Genomic DNA, 20,239 nt, shown 5'->3' with positions numbered 1-20,239 from the left:
TGAAGCCCCAGTTTGGAAGTGAGCCCCAAATGCCATTTAAGATGTAGTTCTCTGTGTTGCTGTAAGCACCAACTGGGTTTCTGTTTTGCTTTTAACACTTGGAAACGCCAAACAAGTTTCAAGTGTCGGCAAACTGTCTGCTGCCGCAATCTGGTCTCTGCCCACACGGGGCTGTCGAAACTGCCGTTAAGGGAGCTGGTGGTTCCTGCACTGCCAAGCCCTGTGACTTGGTCCTTTTGGTCTGCATTTTCTCTGCCTGTGGGTAGCCTTGGATCCTGGTGACCCCTCCCCATCTTAGTTTCCTAAGTCTGCTACCTTGCTTTCTTCAGGCTGTTCTTGGACCTGGGAGTCCTCTTCCTTCGTCTCATGATGACGCCTCTTCGTTGGTCCTTTTCCTGGGCTTCGGCCCCACCCATGACTTCAGGGGCCGCTAGTCTGCCAGCGTACCCCGCAAAGCCTCTTTAGTTAAGACCTCTCTTCTGAGTTCCACGCCTGAATCTCACCTACCTACCACTGTTTCCATGTTGAAGCCTTTTTGCCTCTGAATTAGTCCACGACGTCTTAGTCTGTCACTTCTAGTATCACCAACACACTTGATAACAGCCTTTTGCATCATTCATTCATTCGACAAGTATTTACTGGGCCCCAGCTATGTGCCAGGCCTTGTGGTAGGCATCCCAATCAAGGAAACTGATTTCTGGCCCAGCCCTAAAGAGAGAAGGAGGCTACTCTCTGAGATAAAGTCCAAGCTGTGACTCTTTCTTCTGAAATATTCTATGCCCCCCTCCCCTAACCTCTGCTCACTTGGGACAAGACCCCACCGATGAGGGACCATATTTGTTGTCTACATGTCTTTCTTCCCTTCTTTTATCTCTTCCTGCTAGTGACCTCATCCAAGATTGCAAATGCAGCTGGTGATGTATGATCAACTGCTTTGGACGAGGTTCAGGACTCCAGCCAATGATGGCTTTCAAAAATCTCACACGTCAGAGAAAATATAAAACTTGAGTCTCCAGAGGAACTATAAAGTCACTGGAATAGGGACAGTGGCCCCCAAGCCAGTCAGCCCCAGTTGTCTTCCTGCACTCTGGGGGGATTGAGCCACAGCAGTGGCAGAAGGGCCAAGACACACCTGACTGCAGCGAGGGCTACAAACCATATTCCTGATGGTAGATGAGCACATCTCTTCAGGATATATATTTCTCCTCTCTCTCAGAGGAAGTGGAGGCGATTTTTTTTTTGGCAATCGAGAGGAGCTGACCTTCTTGGTCCAGAGCAGGGCAGTAAGGATAGTCACTAATATTTAACGTGCATTTACTATGACACAAGTATGCTCCATGGTTTTCATGTTACATGGTGTTAAATGGTTTATATATATTATTTTACTTAATTCTTCCTAGAACCTTATGAGGTGGGCATACTATTGTTCCTATTGTATAGATACAGAAACTGAGGCCCAGAGAGGTGACTAACTTGCCTAAGGTCACACAGAGCGTAAGCAGTCGGGCCAAGATTGGAACCCAGGCAGTCAGGCTGCAGGGCCTGCACTCCTAGCCACTCTCCTCTGCTTCTTCTCTGATTAGATGATAACACGAGCACGTAATTCCCTGGCAACCTTCCTCCGATGGAGGAGCCTGACACAGACTCTCATTTCCATGGACAACCAAGTGGGCGGCATCTGGCACTCAGCGTTTTCAAAACTGACCCCATTATTACTTCTCTGACATTGTCCTTGTCCTGAATTTGTTAAAAGCATCCCTAGCTACACACTCCCCTCAGAGTCAACTTTTTTTTTTTTTTTTTTTTTTTTTGCAGTATGTGGGCCTCTCATTGTTGTGGTCTCTTCCGTTGCGAAGCACAGGCTCCGGACGCGCAGGCTCAGCAGCCATGGCTCACGGGCCCAGCCGCTCCGCGGCATGTGGGATCTTCCCGGACTGGGGCACAAACCCGTGTCCCCTGCATCGGCAGGCGGACTCTCAACCACTGCGCCACCAGGGAAGCCCCAGAGTCAACTTTTAACATGAAAGTTTGGTGAGGGGAAGAGGTATCACATGTACATGCTACAAAATCCAACAGTCAAGTAAGTTTCCCTCCCATCTCTGTACTCCTGTGTAATGGGTTGAATTATGTACTCCCCAAAAGATATGTTGAGGGGTTCCCTGGTGGCGCAGTGGTTGAGAGTCCGCCTGCCGATGTGGGGGACATGGGTTCGTGCCCCGGTCCGGGAAGATCCCACATGCCGCGGAGCGGCTGGGCCCGTGAGCCATGGCTGCTGAGCCTGCGTGTCCGGAGCCTGTGCTCCACAACGGAAGAGGCCACAACAGTGAGAGGCCTGCGTACCGCCAAAAAAAAAAAAAAAAAAAAAAAGATATGTTGAAGTCCTAACCACTCTACCCTGCATCTGAGAAGTGCATGTAACTTTATTTGGAAACAGAGTCTTTGCAGATGCAATCAAACTACATGAGGTCATTAGGGTGGCCCCTAATCCAGCATGGCTGGTGTCCTTCGCAGGAAGATGGACATTTGGACAGAGAAACAGAGAGAAGACAGTCATGTGAAGAAGGAGGCGGGGGTCGGAGTGATGCCGCCACAAGCCAAGGACCACGGGGGGCTACCAGAAGCTGGAAGGAAAAGGGAGGATCCGCCTCCAGACACTTCAGAGGGAGCAAGCCCCTGCCGACACCTTGATTTTGGACTCTAGCCTTCAGAACTGTGAGACAATAAATGACTGCTGTTTTAAGCCTCCCAGTCTGTGGTACTTTGTTACAGCAGCCATAGAAAACCAATATATCCAGTTTTCTAATTCCCCTCCTTGGCTATGACTCTGGTTATTGGTTTCATACCTACCCTCTCAGACACAGTCTGAGCACGGAGAGCAAATACTCATGTATGCATTTCACACAGGGTGACATGTCATACGCTATTTTTTATGATCCTTTTCACTTGATAACACACCAGGTCTAATCTTTTAAATTGTGGTAAAGTATATATAACATAAAAATTGACCGTTTTAACATCTTAAGTGTACAGTTCTGTGGCATTAAGTACATTCACATTGTTGTGCAATCATCACCACCATCCATCTGCAGAACTTTTCATCTTCCCAAACTGGAACTCGGTACCCATGAAACACTAACTCCCCAGGCCCCTCTCCCCCGCCGCCCACCAGGGCCACCTCTAACACTGCTCAGTCCCCCCCACACACACATGTGCCCCCAAGTCCTGCTGCTTCTATCTTCTCTGTTTCTCTAGCATCTCTCCATCCCCACTGCTTCTGTGTCACTCTGGCTGTCAGCATCTCTCACCTGGATCCCTGCAAGAACTTCTTGACTCGAGGCCCCTGCCCACCTCAGCCCATCTTCCCTGTCACCACCAGCTCCCCTTTCTAAAATACAACTCTGATGTCAGTCCCATACTTAATTATCTGTGATGCCTCCTACCTCCTGCAGGATATAGTCAAAAGTCTTCGGCGTGGCATACAAGGCCCTCCCTGGGCAGAATTCAGCCCGGCTTTCTGCGCTGTAGCCAATGCCTGGTCCAGGGCCTGGCCCACAGGAGGTGTTCAGAGCAGTGTTGGTTGAACCCTGTGTTCTCAGTTTGAATTCCTTGTTTCCTCCAACACACATTCTCCCCTTGGCCTTTACATACATGGTTCCCTCTTTGTGGACTTATTTTTTCTAATGCCCTTTCTCCATTCCTCTCCTCGCTTCGCCTTACCTACCTGATAAATCTGTTTGTTCTTCAGGATTCAGATCAAACGGTACCTCTTGCATTTCGAGCTCTCCCAGACCTAGATCTTTACTGCCTTCTATTAGAGCGTTTACCAGATTTTTCTGTAATTCCTTCGACCTCTCTGCCCACCCACCTCCAGTCTAACTCACAATAGGCCAGGTGCACAGTGGGTGCTTGGCCTGTGTCTGCTGAGTGCAGGGCAGCCTCGCCAGCTCGGCTCCTGGAGCTGTGCTGTGGCCTGTCCCTGACACTGTTAGGGAGGACAGCTGAGCCCAAGAGCAGCCCTCCTGGGGTCAGGGAGAGGGCAGCTTCCTGTCTTGCAGGAGGCGCTAATGCGCTGACATCAGTGCAGGGGCAGCAGTGGTTCTAATGGGGTCACTGGGGGGCTGGCAGCATAGGCTTAATGCTCTCTGGAGGTGAAGGAGCTGGCATCGCGAGGCTGCACTTCAAGCCGGAGAGGCTGGGGAGCAGCAAGGACAAGGGCTCTCCAGGGGAGAGGAGAGCGTGGGTCTGGCTCTGAGAGGCTGGGGAGGCTTCCAGGGCCCCACAGAGCCACGTGCAGGGCCCAGGTGCTCGGCCTCTGCAGGTGGCCTTTTGAGGGAGAGAACAGGGAGGCCCAGGTCTGAATTCAGGGGTCGATGTGGACTTGACCAAGGGAAATGGCTGGCATGGGTGTGGCTCCAGATCTCCCCCCACGTCCCCAGTTTTCTCCATAAGCCCCTGGCCAGGATACCAAGTACTCCTTTACAGCAGGCATGTGACATTGTCCCTTCCTCTCCGAGGTCCCAAGGTGCCCTGTTCTTTTCTCTTCAACTCCTCTCTACCCCAGGCTCCGTTTCACTTTCCTTGTAGTACTCAGACTCTGTGAGATTATTTTGTTAATCCGTTGGCTACTGTCTATTACTGGTGTCTCCCCAGCAGCACGTAAGCCCCAGGGACTCTGTCTCCTCTGAGCCCCGAATAAGACCTGGTTCCATACAGATGGGGCAAAGAAAGGGTGGAGAGCATCTTTCCTTCTGACACCAAGGGCTGGAATTCCCCTCATCTGTGTGATCCTCTTTTTAAAGGGCCACGGGTGCTTACAGGAATGAGGACCAATGGCTCCAGCAGCACCAGGCCTGCTTCCTATGTGGTGGGCAGCAGCTGGGCTTTCCCTGACTTGGTGTCCCTGGGTCCCACCAGGTTCTGGTGGGCCATCAGCACCCAATACATTTTCGGCCCATGTTTGGCAAATGAACCCAAACTTCCAGCTGTCCTTATAGGGCTGTCTCAGAGGCACCAGAATTTCACTTCAGGTGCTGCTGTGGCATAAACTTCGCCTTAGAACCTACCTTGACCCAAACCAGACAAATAACAAAACCTATTAACCTCAAGAGGTGCCAAGGAGACCTGGGAAGGGTTAAAAGGGGTAGACCAAGCAGTGGTGCAATTTTTAAAATTCATATGTGACCTCTTACTGAGGTTCCCCACCCCACGAAGCAGTTGTCACCCCCGTCTTTACAGGGGATGAACCTGGCCCTGTGAGATGGGCAAGGTGACCTGCCAAAGGTGACCCATTAGAAAGCAACAGACCCAGATGAGAGATCTAGTGTGGGGTTTGGCCTTAGGTGCTCAAAAAAAGGTACCAGAAGAGCAAAGGAAAGAACATAATGACCCAGGTCTCCGTCCTGATACTCTTAGCATCCTATCACCCCAAACATCCATTCTGGACTGCTCAAAATCTGGTTTGAATTTAAGAAACACTTGCAAAAAGATTAACCATTTCCTGGAGTGAACTCATCGTTCTAACAACCCCCAACTCTTGTTGGTAGGTGCCGTTTATCAACTAAGATAGGATTTGAGAACACCCTTTACTATCGTTATTTTAACACAGCCTCACTCTGGAGCAGAAAAACTGCCCCTTAAAAATATGGGGAAAACAACAGTATTCACTCTTTGTATTTCTGAAATGTTTCAAAGCCAATTATTAATAAGAAAATGTACAAACTGCTCCAGGATGTATTATTTGTTCTTTCCTTTATTCTTACTTCCCTCCTCCCTCACTTCCCGAAGGGCATGAAAAAGAAAAGAAAGGGCCCAAATTCCCAGGTTTCAATGATCTGATACTTTAATTAAGGAAGAATAAATGGGTCACCTCTGTCAGCTTACAATCTGCAGCTGCATTAAATGGTGTTCCTTTGGTATAAACCCAATAGCCATGGTGAGGCTTTACTGTAGCAGAATAAAGACAAAAGCAGAGCTCCCATAGGACTGACCAAGGTCACTGTGAAAACCAATGCAGCACTAGCGTCAGACCTGGAATTCCTTGACTCTGCTTGCTCTGTCCCGGCTGGTGTCCAGGCTGCCTCCCCACCAGGAAGCCTCAGCCAGCTGGTAGGTAATTACATGTGCTAACAGTCACTGACACTCCAGCTGCCAACACCACGTCCCAAGTTCCCGCATCTGTTAGAACACCAAACTACCCACACTTTTCTAAGGCTGATGACTCAGAGAGGTATGTTCGGCTCCAAATGAGTCAGAACTAGAAGCCTGCCTGGCAACTTTGAAGATGAATGTCTGGGAGGGTAGAAAGACAAGTCCACTTGCCAAGTCCTCCATCCTACACCTCATCTGCCTCACAGTAGCTGTGTGACCTTGGACAAGTCCCATAACTGCAACTAGCCTCAGTGCTTCTATCTGTAAAATGGGATAATAAAGTCTGCTTTGCAGAATTGTTGGGGATGGCACACCATGAAGACTGTTAGTGCAAGGTAGGCATCCAATACCTATTTGTTGGCTATCTGAATGAACAAAACTTCTTTGATCCCATCCCCTGAAAACTGGAGACAGTAATTCCTATTTCACGTCACACTAAATGTGATTGGGAGATATATGTATAGATGTATCTGTATGTTGACCAGACTGAAAAATAGGTACTCTTTAAAAAAAAAAACAAAAACAAACTGGCTCATTGTATCATGTACTGAATTTGGTCTAGTTAATGGAACTTGTGTTACACTTACGATTTAGGAAAATTTATAATGAAACATTATATTTTAGTTTTCTCCTGGAATATGATTTCCAAATGATGAAAATTTGGCTGGAACAATCAATTCGTATAGTTTCTACATACAAATCATCATCCTGGAGACAGAAGAGTCAAGAATTGAGAGGTAAATCACTAAAAATAGCCTAGAGACTCAAGTGGAACTGAATTCCTTTGTTCTGCTGCTCTGTGTGCATCTTGGCCTGCCAGGTGATCACAATCACATCCTGAATGGCAGGGCTGATGCCTCAAACTGGACAGACATTGAAATGGAAATCCTTGGTGTGACTGTCAAATGGCACATATCTGGTCACTAGACCATGTAGCAAAAGCTCTGTGTTGGGGAAAGAACATAAAGATGACAGCAGCCCTTGGAGCTCCTGTTCAGTCTATGGAATTAGTACATGAAATAGAAGCATCTGGAAGAAGGTTATCAGCATCCACCAAGAGGGCTGACTCTAGGTCTCGGGTGAGGACCAGAAAAGTTGGTTACACCTCTGGGTGTCTGGGTTTGATATTCGGCTCCTAACTCTGTCACTTAGTATCTGTGTGATGGAAGAGTTACCTAATCTTGTTGGCCTTGATTTCTTTCTCTGTAAAATGGGGAAGCACTACCTTCCCAGACAGCAAGAGTGTTTGTTTTGAGGTTCACATGAGAAAGTGTTAAGATAAAGCAATACCGGGACTTCCCTGGTGGCGCAGTGGTTAAGAATCCCCCTGCCAGTGTAGGGGACATGGGCTCGATCTCTGGTCAGGGAAGATCCCACATGCCGCAGAGCAACTAAGTCCGTGTGCCACAACTACTGAGCCCACGTGCCACAACTACTGAAGCCCGCTTGCCTAGAACCTGTGCTCTGCAACAGAAGCCACCACAATGAGAAGCCTGCGCACCACAACAAAGAGTAGCCCCCGCTCACCGCAACTAGAGAAAGCCTGCACAGCAACGAAGACCCAACACAGCCATAAATAAATAAATAAATAAATAAATAAATAAATTTACAAAGAAAAGATAAAGCAATACCTAGGTATGAGCTTGCATTATTACTGCAGGAATAGTAGAGGTTTAGGGTAATGTTCACTTCCTTTTAGGCACTGTCTCTGCGGGTCCTTCATGTTCATGACCCTGCTTTGTGCTTGCACCAATCTCCGAGGGAGCTGCTATTATTATGTTCATGTTATGGGTGGGGAAAAAGGTCCAGAGAGGTTAACAAGCTTGCCCAAGTTTGCACAGCTAATTAGCCATGGTGGTGAGATTTGGACCCAGGCAACAGGACTCTGGAGCCCAGGCTCCTAACCTTTAGGCTATGGGGTTTCCTGAGAGCATGACAAACAAGGAGTGCTTTGTCGACAAGAGTTAAGGAAGCATCTTACTTTCCCTGCCACCCAGCAGTTTCAGGTTTGCTGCAAGGAAGAGAGCTGGAGTCTGAAGGTCATCCCAGGTCGGAGCTGGGGACAGTGAGCAGGGGCAGTGGGAGTGAGCCTGCAGGTAGCGTAGCCATGCCCATGAAACAGGAGGCAGGAGAGTCTGGTGGGCAGAGGATGGGCTTTGGAATATGAGCTACAAGGATCGCATCCCTGATATCTCCACCTATAAGCTGTCCCAGCAACAGCTTCCCAATCTGTTAAAATGGGAAGCTTATACTAACCTCAGGAGGCTGCTTCAGGGCTCGAAGGAGACAAGTAATGAATGCAAATCTCTTGTTGCAATTAATAACAGGCACATAGTAGGTGCTCAATAAATGGCTGCTCCCTTGTCTCTCTCCCTGAGACCTGTTGTTATTCTAGGTGACAAGATGTAAGGGATGGTGGCACAGACAGATTCTGTCTAGACAGAAACCTGAGGAAAGTACAACTCAGTGGTTAGAACTATGGGGGCCTGGGGGTCTGGGCTGCCTGAATTCATATCCTGGCTCCACCACTTACAAGTCCTGTGACCTTGGGCATGTCACTTAACCTATCTGTGCCTCAGTTTCCTTATCTGTAAAGTGGGCATAATAATAATGCCCACTTCATACAGGTTGGAGAATATTCGATATTCATTGATCTCTGTAAAGCACTTAGAACAGTGCTCAGCTTATGGTAAGCATTCAGTAAATGCCTGCTGACTTCCATCAGGCCCCTGCATGTTCCTGGGCTGCGGGGCATCTCTGGGCCTTCAATGGGCTATACTTCATACTGCAAACCCTCTCTTTCCTTGAAGACCTCCAATCATATCCTGGAAGGGTGGACATCTCTGCAGCCTGGCCACGTCACAGGCTAGATGAACTTTAGAGGAAGGACAGTGTCTCATCTGGTGGGCAATGGGGATTTGAAACTGGTGACAATGACCACCTGGACAACAGTGCAGGGAGTCAAGAAAGTACACCACATGTGCACACACACCTACGTCTGAGTGTCTGTATTTTCCGCATATTTAGAACCAGGTTTTGACTCAACTGAGCGAGCTGTTTCCTTTCTTTCACTTTGGATATATGTGAGCCCCCCTGCATGGGGTCCCTGAGCAGCCCGCGAATAATTCCCACCCTGATGCAGGAGAGACCTGAATGCGGGCGTGAGAGATGGAGGGAGAGTCGCTCCATCCCCGTGCGAGTGAAAGAGCATAGGCGGGCTCTGACCCAGCCAGAAATTCTACTCTGCAAGGTTTTGCTAGAAAACTACAGGAAGACAATAATTTACTTCTAGTGGAGAGAGGGAGAGAGGGAAGAAGAGGGAGGGAGGGGGAGAGGGAGGGAGAGGGAAGGAGGAAGAGAGGGAGTGAAGGGCTGGGAGAGAGAGAGGAAGAAGGAGAATAGAAAAGAAAGAATATGAATAGATATCTTGCAATCGAAGAATCAGGAGCATTCCCACAGAGCCTTGCTCCCTGTCCACCTCCATCCCTGCAACTCGAGGGACCTGGTCATTGTTAAGCCGGCGTCTGTCCTTTAAACCAGCGAAGCCTCGATCTCAGCGACGGCAAGGATGCTGGCGTACACCGCCCCGGGCGCAACCAGCCCCGAGCCCCACGGGCTGCGGCCGCTCTCCCTGCACCCGGACGCGGGCTGGGTGTGCGGGGAAGGGCGCCCTCCCTGCGCCCCGCCGCCCCCGATCTCCCGCCCGCCGCCCTACCTGAGCTGGCGCGGCTCGCAGTCCACGCCGGGCAGCAGCAGCCGGGCGGCCTGGCGGACGTCGTCGCTGTCCATGGAGAAGCTGCGGCGGTGGCCGGCGTGCGCCACGGCCACCCGGATCCACTCCATCAGTGGCGGCAGCACGAGGAAGGGCCTGCGGCAGGGGAGGGACCGAGACGCGTTAGGGGGGCCGCAGCGGGAGCTGCCAGCTCAGACCCACCCCCACCGCTCATCGCCAACCCTCCCCCCTTCCCTATCCCCACCCCCTTTTCCCTGGAGACCCTGTCTCTCAATTCAAAGTGGGAGGACCTTTGGAGACATCCGGACCGCACTGGTGACCTCGGGTCAGGCTCTCCTGAGTCTTTGGGCCTCACTTTCCTCATCTGCAAAACGGGGATAATGTGACAAAGGCCACGATGTGACTCTTCTGTGAGTGTAATCTTCCTCAGCGATCATGTGAACATAAAGATGACTCACTTAAAGCACCATGCACAGAGTCGGGTGCTTAGGAGAAAATCCAATCAACTCCTGGGGTTTTTAGGACTTGGGGCTCCCCATGGTGAGGCCAATCGTAAATCGTCCTCCAACTCTCTCTTCCCACCCCTAGCTGCTCCCTGTCACCCTTCCGGAGCTCTCCCAGGCCTCAGCTCTGCCCAAGCACCAAGCCGCCAGCAGGCTTTAGCGTCTGGAAACGAGGAGCCTTCCCGGAGAGCCTGACGGGGCAGCCCAGAACTGCCAGCAAAGTGCGGGGGAGGAAGGGGCGGCGCTTTGGGGTCTCGGCCACACCCCTGAAGCTTTGGGAAGTCTCCTGCTCCCACCCGCTAAAGGGATCACAGCAGGGGTGCAGCTCGCCGCCAGAATTCACCGAGATAATGCTTAAGGCTGAACTATAACTTTCTAAGTGTAATACATTTGTGCCATCTTATTTCTTCCGGTGATTATTATAAACTCCATTCTCACATTAGGATTGAGGGCAGGGGAGCTTTTGGAAAATACTGATACCTGAGTCCTATCCCAGGGATTCTGATTTAATTTATCTAGGATTGGGCTGGACATTGGTAGTGTTTAAAACATCCCCCAGGTGACCTTAACGCACATCAGAATTCTCTGGAGGGCTTGTTAAAATGCAGATTGCTGGGTTCCACCCCCAGGGGGTCTGATTCAGTAGATCAGGGGAGGTGGCCAAGAATTTGCCCTTCTAATGAGTTCTGGGGCCATACTGATGCTGCCGGGCTGGAGGGGCAAACTCGAAGAACTTCTGCTCTAAGGTATGGTATAGGGCCTGAGAATCACCTGGTTTTGAGAGTGTATGAGTGTGTGTGTGTGTGTGAGCGTGTGTGTGGTGGGGGATGCAGATCCCCTGGCCTTATCTCCAGTGATGCTGATTGCATAGGGTCCACAAATATAATTTTAATAAGCAGCCCATATGATATTGATTTAGGTAGACCAAGAGCCACACTTTGAGAAACGCATGGTGTAGATCAAACAGGTGTCCTACCATTCAACATGGTTATGACCAGGGTGAGGCACATGGGGCGCCTGGGTGCAAAATTTAAGAGGGTCAGATCAAGTAAATATGTTCTAGAAGCTCTCTTGCCTCACCCTAGCCCTGGTGCTGCCATTCAGTCCAGCATGGCTGCCACGGGATGGAGAAAATGTTGGTAAATAAAGGGTTTATTTACCCAAGGCAGCAACCCCCTCACAGTATGTAGATGTCACAAGCTTCCCACCCAGTTTTGGTGGCAGGTGCCTGTTTTCTTAGAAAGCAACCTATTTATCCAATGTTAAGATTAAACAGCTTTTACATTCATCTCAGTTAATCCCATTCATGATCTCATCTAAATACTTAGGACCAACCCACAAGCTAGTTATGATTATGCCCATTTTCTAGATCAGGAGAATGAAGTTTATTGAGGTTAAGTAACATGCCCTGCATCACAAGGTTAGCAAGTACGAGAGCTGGGAGTCAGACCCAAGACATTTGACTACATAGCCTATGTGCTATAACCCCATGTGGTTTCCATCCATGTTCTCTTGTCCAGCTTCCTTCCCAGCCCCAGGCGAAGCCGATCTGGTCTTGGACCTTTGATGGCATGCCATTTTCGTTCCTGCTCATGCAGCTCAATCCTCTGTCTGTAAGGCCTCCAGCCCTTTAAAAAGCCACATCCCACTTAACCTTCAAACCACAGTTCGAATCTCACCTCTCCCTAAACATTTCTCCTGACACTCCTCCCAGCATGGACTCCTCCCATGGTAGCCCTCACCCCAGTGGCCTTACTCACCAGCCTTGCAGATTCCACATTAGAATGTAAGCTCCATGGGGCAGGGACCTGGAACTGCTGGGTTCACTGATCCAGCCCCATCCCTACTCCCAGGGCAGTGCCTGGCAGGCTGTGAGCACTTAATAAATAATGTGTTCATGAAATGGACTAAGATTTATCAATTCCTTACTGGGTGAAACAGATAAAATCAAGTTTCTGGACCCATGGACCTGTGGGGCAGGCTCCCATGGAATTTCTGCCCAGATCAGCCTGCTGCTTAGGCTGTCGTCCTCATTCTCTCAGTCTCTCCATCACCTAGACTGAATCAGGCACTCAATAAACACGCTGACTTGAAATTGAATTGGATTCTACAGTCTCAGGTGAGCAGGACTTATTTTTGTCACCATGTCTCCATCACTGCTAAAACCAGCCCCGGGTACTCAGAGAATGCCCCTCTGGGTTGTATTTTCAGAGGCAGCACCCCCAAGCCCTGGTCTGCCTTTCCTTTGCTCAGTGGCCCCCAAAGCATAGCCCACAACTCCCGGTCCCCGGGCGCGCTGCATCTCTAGCACAGACTGCCCTTCAGCGGTTGCCTTTCATGTTAGATGCTGAGGCCCAGGGCACACAGCCAACTTCTGATGAATACCAAAGAGGAGAAAAAGAGGCTCTACTGCCTTCAAAATAACACCTTTACCAAGACAGCTGGTGAGCACCAGAGTAAGAAACCTTGAACCCCAGGATTCCGGCCTCTTCTGGAATTTTCTATGTACCTATTTTTCCCTTTCATCATTGCCTTCTTTTTGTCACTCTGACCTCAATAGTTTATAAGCTCATGAATTCTTTGCCAGCAACTCATCTAAAAATCTTCTTATCTTGGCTACTCAGAAGGAAAGAAAAATAGTATTATTTGTGATGTTTCATTTGGAGGAGTTGGAGATGGGAAAGAATGCTAGGGTCTTGAGTTAAGGAGAGGGTGGAGAATGCTGAGGGAAAAAAGACTGTATTCTCCTGATATATTTTTTAAGACAACAATGTTCCACTGGCTACGGACTTTGTTCTGAAGTTGTCTGTAGTAACTAAAACCTAGAGGAAGCCCAAGGAGCTCATGGCTTAGTGAAGTGGATTCAACCTCAGAATCAACGGGGTTGGGGGAGGTTAGGAAGGGTGTGTGTGTGTGAAAATTGCCAAGGCCTCAATTTGACCCCCAGAGTTTTGGTTCAGCAGGTCTGGGATGGGGCCTGGGCATCTGTATTCTAAATGAGCTCCTCTGGAAATTTGGGAGCAAGCCAGGTTTAATAACCCCTGAGCAGGTGGCCTGAGGTGAACAGAGGGGAGACACGGTCCATTCAACAGGCCAGTGGCCATTAAAATTGTTGCTATGGTCTTAAAAAACTAAAAATAGAGTTACCATATGATACAGCGATCCCACTCCTGGGCATATATCTGGAGAAAACTATAATTCGAAAAGATACATGCACCCCAATGTTCACAGCAGCACTATTTATGATAGTCAAGACATGAAAACAACCTAAATGTCCGTTGACTGATTGATGAATGGATAAAGAAGATGTGGTACATATACACAATGAAATACTACTCAGCCATAGAAAGAATGAAATATTGCAATTTGCAGCAAACATGGATGGACCTAGAGATTATCATACTGAATGAAATAAGTCAGACAAAGACAAATATCAGATGATATCACTTATATGTGAAACCTAAAAAAAGATACAAATGAACTTACTTACAAAACAGAAATAGACTAACAGACAGCAAACAAACTTATGATTACCAAAGGGGAAAGGGGGGAAGGGATAAATTAGGGGTTTAGGATTAAAACTACACACTATTATATATAAAACAGATAGTCAACAAGGTCCTACTGTATAGCACAGGGACCTCTACTCAATATCTTGTAGTAGCCTGTAGTAGGGAGGGAATCTGAAAAAGAATTACTTGGCTGTGAGCCTGGGACTGGCACAACATTATAAATCAACTATATTTCAATAAAAAATTAAAAAGAAGTAAACCTTAAAAAAAAAATAGTCGCTAAGGCTTTTGAAGAGAAGGTTTGTGGGAGTGGGACCAGAGGTTCTAGAAGGGAAAAGAAAGCCTAGATGGGTTTCTTGCAGGGTCAAGCGGGCAAGTCAGCTCAGGAAGGTTGTTGGGCCCAGATTCAAGAAGGACATACATGGGTGGGGCCTTTCTGAAATGCTGAAGAGAGAGTTGGTGATGAGGGTGACCACCCAGAGTGGAAAGGGAGTCTCGCGGGGGAGGGGCTGGGTGCTAAAGAGGATGGTGGGGTATGTGGGAGAGCCTGGTTTGTTCAGGATTCTGAGGAACTGAATTCTAGTCCTGAATCTGCCAAGAGCTCATAGCAGGACCCTGGTTCTGGTCTGTAAAGTTCTGGCTCTCAGTATCTTCATCTGTAAAGTGGGTGGGTTTGGATCTGAGGGTCTATTTCAGGGGTTGGCAAACCTCTTCTGTAAAGGGCCAGGTAGTAAGTAGGCTTTATGGGCCATACAATTTCTGTTGCAACTACTCAACTCTGCCATTGCAGTGAGTAAGCAACCACAGACAATACATACATGACAGAGCTGGCTGTATTCCAAGAAAACTTTATTCACGAAATCAGATGGTGGGTCACAGTTGGCCAACCCTGGGTCTGTTTGATTCCTTCCTACTCTAAAATTCTTTGATTCTATCGAAATAGTCAGCTGCCTGTGGGCTTACGGTGAGTCTAGTGTGCAGATCAGGGAAGATGCGAAGAAGCACATGAAGGTCCTAGTGATGGGCACAGAAAGCTTTGGAGAGATTAGAAAATAGGACCCTTCCAAAAAGAGGTCATGGTGGATTTGGGGAATATTGAGCCACAGGCATCCTCAGAGGCAGAACCTTCAAGGATAAAACTCAAACCTGGCCATGGGTGTGTAACTGATAAAATGTCATCTATTAATAGCATTTATTCATCCAACAGTCCTTTAGGGAGCACCCATATTGCAGGTATGCTTCCAGGAGCTGGAGATGGAGTGGAGAACAGGATGCATCTATGTTCTCATAGAGCTAACAGTCTAACAGGGAGACAGATAAGAAACCCATAAACTAACAAGTAATAAAGCAATGACAAACTGTGATCAGTGCCAGGGTGCTGGGATAGAGAATAAACAGGGTTGACATAGGTTAGTGGGAAGGCCTCTCTGAGGAGGTGACAAAACCTTGAATATGGGAAGGAATTGGCCATAGGTGAATGTGCGTGTATAAAGATGGATGTTCTAGGTGGCAGTAACAGACTGTGCAAAGGCCCTGAGGCAGAAGAGACCTTTACAGCTCAACCAAGGGCTTTCACACACATCATGTCCTAGTTGGCCCTCCAGGACAGATGGGGCGGCCAGGACATGCGTGAGGAAGGATCACTGTGGTTGGCTGGATAATGGCCCCCAAAGATATTCGGTCGGTTCCCTATGAATACTGATAGCAAAAGAAAGTCTGCAGATGTGGCCCAGCTAAGGGTCTTGAGAAGATTAGCCTGGATTATCCAGGTAGGCCCTAAATGCAATCACAAGGGTCCTTATAAGAGGGAAACAGAGGGAGATTCAACACAGGTGATATGGAAGCAAGATGCTCTGCTGCTGGGTTGAAGATGAAAGAAGGGGCCACAAGCCAAGGAATGCAAGGGATGCAGATTTAGAAGCTGGAAAAGATGAGGAAATGGATTCTTCCCTCAGAACCTCCAGAAGAAAACAGCCTTGCTGACACTTTGATTTTGGCCTGGTAAAACTGACTTTGGACTACTGACCTCTAGAACTGTATGAGAATAAATCTGTGTTGTTTTAACCCACCAAGTCTGTGGCCATTTGTCACAGCAGCCACAGGAGACTAAGCCAGGGTATTGACAGGGTCGCTGCAGGTGAGGTTGGAGACATGGGGGTGGAGAATGTGAATCAAGTGTTAAAGCTGGGAATGAGGGCATTCACAGGGCTCTGGAATTCATCTCGGATGCCTAAACTGCCTTGTTCCTGAAGTCCAAGCATTACTTGTTGATATGGGCTGAACTGTGTCCACCCCAAATTCATATGTTGAAGCCCTAACCCCCAGAACCTCAGAATGTAACTGTATTAAAATGAGGCCATTAGGGTGGGCCCTAATTCAGTGTGATTGGTGTCCTTATAAGAAGGGAGACTGGGACACACAAAGAGACACAGAGGGGCAACCATGTAAAAGATGCAGCAAGAGGGCAGCAGTCTGTAAGCCAAGGAGAGAGGCCTCAGAAAACACCAAACTTGCTGACACTTGGATCTTGGACTTCCAGCCTCCAGCACTGTGAGAAAATAGATTTCTTTTGTACAAGCCGCCTTTTTTTATTATGGAAGCCCCAGCAGACTAATTGACTTAAATTTTGCCCTGCCCTTGAGGTTTTAGTCTGTGGTAGAGGAGCTTCTATTGGAAGCTCACACTCTTTAGAGTGTGATGGTTTTCTGTTCATTTCCTAGCGACAATAGTGGATGAGTTAAAGCCATTTGAAAGCTGTCCCATGCAGAAGTCAGAAGTTTGGGCTTTGGAGACAGGCTGACTAAGAGCTGGATTCCAGCTCCACGTTCAAGCTGTGTGACCTTGAACAAAGTATAGTTGTCCCTTGGTATCCATGGGGAATTGGTTCCAGGACCTCCACAGGTACCAAAATGCTCAAGTCCCTTACGTAAAATGGCACGGTACAGTTGGCGCTCTGTATTCGCAGGTTCTGCATCTGCAGATTCAACCAACTGTGGACGTGGACCCCACGGATATGGAGGATGACTGTATTCCAATGGTCATGCCTCACTTCTCTCACTGGGAAAATGGGGATAATAACAGTACCTATGTCAGAGGGTGTGGCTGACACAGCACCTATGTCAGAGGGTGTGTAATGCCCCCCTAAAATGTCCATATCCTTAATCCCCAGAACCTGTCAATGTTATCTGATGAAACAGAGTTTGCACATGTGATTAAGTTAAGGATTTTGAGTAGGGAAGACTGTCTTGAATTATCCAGGTGGGCCCCAAATGAAATCACAAGCCAAGCTAGAAGAGGGGGGCAAGAAGGTCAAAGGAGGGAGTAGATGTGACAACAGAAGCAAGTTGGACTAAAGCAGGAAAGGGGCCAGGAGCCAAGGCACTCAGGTGGCCTCCAGACGCTGGAAAAGGCAAAGAAATAGATTCTCCCCTGGAGCCTCCAGAAGGAACCAGCCCTGCCGACACTTTAACTTTAGCCTAGTGAAACTGATTTCATACTTGTGACCCCCCAGACTGTAAGATAATCAGTTTGTGTTGTTTTGAGCCTGCACGTTTGTGGCAGTTTTTTTTTTTTTAATTAAAAATTTAAAAAAAAATTTTTTTAAGTCTTTATTGAATTTGTTACAATATTGCTTCTGTTTTATGTTTTGGTTTTTTGGCCGCGAGGCATGTGGGATCTTAGCTCCCCGCCCAGGGATTGAACCCGCACCCTCTGCATTAGAAGGTGAAGTCTTAACCGCTGGACCACCAGGGAAGTCCCTGTGGCAGTTTTTTACAGCAGCCACGGGAAACTAACACAGAGGGTTATTGTAAGAACTGGATGGGATGAGGTACATGTAGCCTGGTGCCTGGTACCAGGAAAGGGCTCATAAGCGGTAGCTGTCATCATCATCATCACCAACGTTGTTTTTTGCATCAGTCAACCTTCTCTCTGCCAGATGGAAGAAAAGGCCTTGCTACACAGAGCCACGCTTCCATCTTCTCTTTTCAAATCAAAGCAAATCTCTGCAGTTGCTATGCCTTTCCTTTATAAATTGTGTGGCTCCGACTTTTCATCTTTGTTATTTGTTGAGTCTTTCTTTGGCTGGAGAGGAATTTAGATATTTGACTGTGGTTTGGGAGGCTCATAATTTCAGAGAAACAGGGAGTGAAGGCCGAGCAGCAGCATTGATAGTAGACAATATCCAGTGCTGGTTTCTATAGCAATATTCACTGTCATCCCACTGTAGTTGTGAGACCAAAGCTAGGAAGATGATGGCAGAGGTCAGAGGTGGCCATGGCTGGTTACTATAGTGACAGCCCAAATGTGCAAAGTATGGTGGGCTTGCCTGAGGGGGTGGTTCCTGCAGACAGCCCGGGAGTAGGAGGCACCAACGGTGTGGGCTAGGTCAGTGCTTCCCCAATATTAATATGCATATGAATAGTCTGGAATCTTTTTAAAATGCAGATTCTGATTCAGTGGGTCTGGGGTAGGGCCTGAGACTCGGCATTTATATCAAACTCCCTGGCAATGATGCAGCTGCCAATCTATCGACCACATTTAAATAACGAGGCCCTAGGAATTATTATGACTCAAGCCAGAAACCAGGGATGGTGAATTCGGTTATCATGTTTAAGGGGGAGAAGGTGAGGCAAGGAGGGAGAGAGCTGCAAGAGGGGCGAGAGGCCCAGGAGACAACAGAAGGGAAGAAGGAGCTTGTTTGTCCCTGGACCTCCTGATTAAACCTGGGGGCTCTGTCGGATTGGCTGAACCTAGGTCACAAGACTGCACCAAGCCGTAGGGGAGGCTGGGAGAACAAGTGTTTGGTGATTTCAGCTTTTATCGGGGGAGGTGGGTTCTGCCTCGCACCAGGATTCTCCTTTAGTTTTCCAGTAATCTTATGAAACATCATCTCCCAGTCTTAGGGAGTTTGTTATGAACTAAGCTCCCATCCCATTGTCTGATAGGTGTTTTGTATTCATGACAGTGTTTAACATCATCCCGGGAATGTAAATACTTAAAAATACACTTTGTGATAGTTAATTTTATGTGTCAACTTGGTTAGGCCACAGCTACCCAGATATATGGTCAAACATATATTACCCAGACATGTAGTCCGGATGTTGCTGGGTGTTGAAAGTAGTTTTTAGATGAGATTAACAATAAAACCAGTGGACTTTGAGTAAAGCAATTTGTCCTCCATAAGGTGGGTAGGGCTCATCCGATCAATTAGAGGCCTGAAGAGAAAAAAAGACTGGTCTCCTCCGAAAAACAGGGAAACTGCCAGCTCACTGCCTTCAGATCTGAGCTGCAACGTTGACTCTTTCCTGGGTCATACACACAACCTAGTGGTTCTGTTTCTCCGGAAAACCCTACCTAATACAAACCTGCAACGGGTGCCATGGGACTTAATTATTTGCAGTGATGCAGACTCCTCTTTCTACCATGATCCCACCCCCTTCCGCATCATGCACAACTGGCAGGGGCACGGCGGAAGCCTGGGGGCTGGATCACACAGAGGACCACTTCCCAGTATCCCAAGTGTGCAGACACATCCCTTGGGAACTGAGACAAAGGCATCATGGGTAGGGTAGGGTCAATGCTTTTAGGGAAGGGTAAGCCATGCTATACCAAAGGACAAGTCCCTTGATGTGTGGAAGTCCACCCCATCAACGGGTGATTATATAAATCCCCTGAAATGGGACAAGTGCCAAGGGGTACTGGTGAGGAGGTGATTTCCCCTAATAGTGCCAGCAGGTGCATGTGACTGACCACCCAACCTTCTTTGGCTTTCCTGTCACACATTCTGAAGAAGGTGACTTAGAGGGCTGCGGGGTCCATGAATGGAGCGCGGAGGTGCAAGCAGAGCAAAAATGATATACAAATAGTAACAGTCTCCTCGCTGCGGACAAACAGCTGCACATCCTCCAGCCTTCATCTGCCCTCCCACCCTGGAGAGGAAGGTCTCCTCCTCCACCCCCCCACCCCCCACTTCCCTGGGCACGTGGCCCCATCACTGCTCTCCCGGCGGTCCCATAACTCAACCTCCACTTCCTCTCTGGACTTTCGCATCAGCATTTAAACACTCAACATGCTCCTCTCTCTCACAATTTGAATAGGAGAGGAGGAAAACTGATGGAGAGTAAGAATTCACAGTCCTCCTGGAATTTCAGTCTAGGTACTCCATCTAGTTTTCCATCTTCAGCAGGGGGAGCTCAAAATCACCCAGGAACTGGTTGAAATGCACAGTCCTGAGTTCCTGCCATTTGCTGGGTGTGTTAGTTTCCTGTTGCTGCTGTAACAAACTACCGCAAACTTGGTGGCTTAAAACAACAGACGTTTATTCTCACAGAGTGCTGGAGGCC

The 20,239-nt window shown here is 48.4% G+C and overlaps 1 protein-coding gene across 2 annotated transcripts in view; it reads right to left on the bottom strand.

Moving 5' to 3' along the window:
• ABTB3 (ankyrin repeat and BTB domain containing 3) overlaps window positions 1–20,239 on the bottom strand; it is a gene marked incomplete at its 5' end in the record, with an annotated part of 309,684 nt that overhangs the window by 61,720 nt on the left and 227,725 nt on the right. For both annotated transcript variants that reach the window (XM_082634471.1, XM_082634472.1), the window contains one exon: window positions 9,863–10,015. In XM_082634471.1, coding sequence (XP_082490597.1) covers window positions 9,863–10,015 — 153 coding nt within the window. The remainder of the gene's footprint in view (window positions 1–9,862; window positions 10,016–20,239) is intronic.

This window comes from Mesoplodon mirus (genome assembly GCF_964341445.2).
Source record: "Mesoplodon mirus genome assembly, chromosome: 11".
Classification (NCBI taxonomy): domain Eukaryota; kingdom Metazoa; phylum Chordata; class Mammalia; order Artiodactyla; family Ziphiidae; genus Mesoplodon; species Mesoplodon mirus.
The sequence above is the reverse complement of the archived record's forward strand: the minus strand, read 5'-3'. Positions and strand labels throughout refer to the sequence as shown.